Source organism: Tigriopus californicus, chromosome 8 (assembly GCF_007210705.1).
Source record: "Tigriopus californicus strain San Diego chromosome 8, Tcal_SD_v2.1, whole genome shotgun sequence".
Taxonomy (NCBI): domain Eukaryota; kingdom Metazoa; phylum Arthropoda; class Copepoda; order Harpacticoida; family Harpacticidae; genus Tigriopus; species Tigriopus californicus.
In genome coordinates, this window is record NC_081447.1 from 12,253,024 (window position 1) to 12,256,437 (window position 3,414).

General features: G+C 56.6%; 1 protein-coding gene across 1 annotated transcript; it reads right to left on the reverse strand.

The window, feature by feature from the left end:
- Position 1: 1 nt before the first annotated feature.
- LOC131884908 (transcription factor SPT20 homolog) lies at positions 2-3,151 on the reverse strand (the record flags this gene model as incomplete). Its single annotated transcript, XM_059232803.1, has 2 exons — positions 3,021-3,151; positions 2-2,736 (listed from the first exon to the last, which is right to left on the reverse strand). A coding segment is annotated over exon 2 (2,670 nt), but the record flags the coding sequence as incomplete, so codon positions are not given.
- Between the last annotated feature and the right edge of the window lie 263 nt (positions 3,152-3,414).

Genomic DNA, 3,414 nt, shown 5'->3' on the forward strand with positions numbered 1-3,414 from the left:
TGGTCAAGTCTCCCACACCACTCGAGCTCTGCCGGCGCAAGATCTGTGGCTGCGACTGTCCCTGTTGTTGGACAATCAAAGTCCTCGCCTCGCCATCGGAGCTGGTTTGGACCACATGAGCCTGGATTTGAGCTTGAGCAACGGCTTGCGTATAAGTGGGGGGCAGGTTCACAGGTCGCGAGAGTTGGGCAGCTAGCTGTGGCATTGAATTGGCCTTTGACGGCGTATTGCCAACACTGGATGGAGAGGGTGGCGTGGCCGGAGGCGGAGTCTGCACTTGGGCACTCAGCAGATTTTGGAAGGTGACGCGATTGGCCATGAGTTTTGAATTGGCAGACCCACAGGTACTTGTGATAGGCTTGCTATTGGATACTACTCCGGCCAGGGAGGCGGGAGGAACCGGTCTGGTAGGGAGTTGAGCTCCTCCAACCAGTTGTCCAGACACTGGTGAAGGCAAATGTTGTTGCTTGCACTTTTCCGCTTCGAACTGATCACTGTCATTCATCAGAGACTGCATTATGGCGGATATGGCTTGCTCTTGCATATCTTGGGGCCCATTGGTACTAGCATTAGGTGTGGGAGGATTCAGGTTCTGTATGGCCGGTGAAGGTTGCTGGGGAGTCATCGGGGTGGTGGGCGCCACAGAGAGGGGCGTGGTGGGGGCAGGGCTAGGTTGAGCCATGGGAGTCATAGGGTGAGGGGTCAAGGGCAACATGGGCTGCTGAGGGGTGTGAGGTGAGGTCAACGGATTCTGACTCACCACACTAGTTGGGGGTCCGTTATTAATGATGCGAGGGGCACTGACCACCGGAACACTGGTGGCTCGGCTCACATTGACAGATTGAGTGGGCGGCAATGGGTGGAGCGGGAGTTGCTGTTGTATACTAGTGGTGGGCGAGCTCAATTGCTGCTGTAAGATGGGCGCCGTGGAAGACGCCGTGGGTTGCATGGAAATAATTTTCTTTTGGAGCACAGCCGGTTGGGGGGTTCCCACCTGAACGTTGGGCGACACAACCGACGCCCCCGACGAAGAACCATTGGAGGCCACCTGCTGCGCCTGGGAGGACACAGCCGTGGCGGGAGCACTGTTGGCTTGTGACACCGGGATGGGCGCCGTGATCCGATTCAGAGCGGCTCGCTCATTGTTGATCCTTTCCCTCATGCCGGGCGTACAACTCACTCTGGGCGCCTGATTGGGCACTTTGTGGGTGATTTTGACCGACTTCCGGCCTTCTTCCGTGAAAATCTCAGTGAACTGGTTGATGTATCGCAAAGCATGCGGTCGGGTGCCTAAGACAAATCGGCAAGTGGATCCCTTGTTATCGTTCTCCCGATAGTCCCGCTCCACGTAGAGCTCCCCCAGGTACTCGTCATTGGCTAGTCGTTGAAATATGGTCAGTCTTGTGTGATACACGCGTTGAGAGCCGCGCTCAGCCGTCTCCAATATGTACTCTTCCACAATGTGCGGGGTCATGTCCGTCACCTCGGTGCGTTTGACCATGGGACGGGCGAATTCCAACACTTTCGTGGCTTGAGGCGCTTCCAACGAAGGGAGCAGGTCCGTCGGCGAAGCGCCACTATTCCACACACTTTCACTCGAGCTCTGAGATCGAAGTTTCTGCTTGGCCAGACTCTGATGGCGTTGCAAGGCCTCGCTCGGCGAACCTTTGGTTCGCTTGCTGGACAACGTTTGAATGAAGTCCAAGAGGGCCACCTCTTTGGGAGCCGAGCACTGCTCGAGTTTTCGTTTCCGGTTGAGACCTACTTGCGAGTGCTTGTTCATGGCCCGCCGGGTGGCCACACTCGACAACTTCTTCTGGGCCACGTCCGCCTTCTTGGCCATGATGGACACCACGGGATCCGGGTCCAGGCACAACGGCTTGGTTTGAGTTTGTAGAACCACTTGAGCCTCCAGGGCCACGCGCTCCTCCGAGGAGAGCACTTTCGCGCTTTGCTGCGCCAAGAGGTTGCTATCACAGATAATGGACTGAGTGGTGGGCTTCAGAAGGACGTGATGGACCTCACAGCCGCCTAACACGACGGGACGGGCCGCCGTTCCGCCACCCACGCCCAAAAGCGCCGGCGATTTGCGTCGCAAGTCTCGGACCTCGACAATGAGGCAGCCTTCATAGAAGAGATTGAACTTCAGTCCGTCCAAGAGATCGAGGAGTAAAGGCGGAATCTCCTGGGCGTCGATGTAACCCAAGAGATCCTCTTCTTCATAAGGCAATTTGAGCAACTCGAGGTCGGCTGCGGGCGCGGCCGCCGTCACATGACACGTGTAACCTCGAGCTTCGAGCGTGACAATCAGTCGCCGCAAACTCGGATCCCGCCCACACAACTGACTCAACAGATTGGAACACGGGTTCAAATGAGAGCTCTGCGGCTCCTTCTGCGATTCCTGCACATGCAGCGCCAAAAGCCGCGCGTACAAACTCGGCGACTCGCTCTTGACGCCGGCCGGCGAGGGGCGCTCCATCACGGACTTGGCCAAACTCAAGTCGTGCTCGGCCAAGTCCCAGTGTCGCTCCGCCCGAGACAAGAGCACGCCCAGGGGCTGACCCGTCTGACCCGGCTGACCCGGCTCGCCCGGATCCAAGTCAGGACCGGCTCGAGCTCGGCACGCACTCACGCCGATCTCACCCGGCACTCGGGGCGCCATCAAGGCCATCCTCCTTCAACTGGAGCAACTCGACGAGCCCGCCATCAACACCCTCACATCCTCTCCAAATCGGCCTAGAAAAGAAACGGAGCAGCCCAATCAGATGATACATCCATCTCACTCATGGAACATACGGTCGGCGGGTCAGCCGTGAAGCTTCAAGTCCGTGAATCGGGCCTGTCCACGACCGTCCTTTGACTCAATAGATTTGGCCCTCAGAGTTCTCAGCTGACTTTGCGCAAAGGCCTTCATTTTGTGCCTCCGAGAGCGACCACCTTAAACGCACTCCAGATCGACTTAGGCGGAAAAACGGGCGGCACAAAGGGATGGGAGGCGGGGCCAGGGCTGAGGGCTTTACCTGTGGGCAATTGAAGAGCGATCGGGATCAGATTTTGGGTCCAAATCCGATTCAAAATTGGGTTGTTTTTCCTATCGGTCGTGTTTCTCTGTTTTCTGCGGAGCTTGGGCCTCAGGCTCGCCAACCGGAACGTCCATTCGAAGGTCAGATTCAAGGGCGAACGGGCGAATGAGGACATAAGAGTACCCGGACCATTCATTAGGAATATAGATGGATTCCAGGACTTTGCCTTTCAGTTATGATTGGGCTCGAAAAGCTGTTGCCTAAGTTTATGTGCTGTTATTGATAAATTCACAAGCACTCGGGTGGCTTGGACGGCCAATTTTATGATCTTGACATTTCCCCTCGTTGGCGCTAAGTGACGGGCCATGGCGTGTATACTTTGGCTGCATTC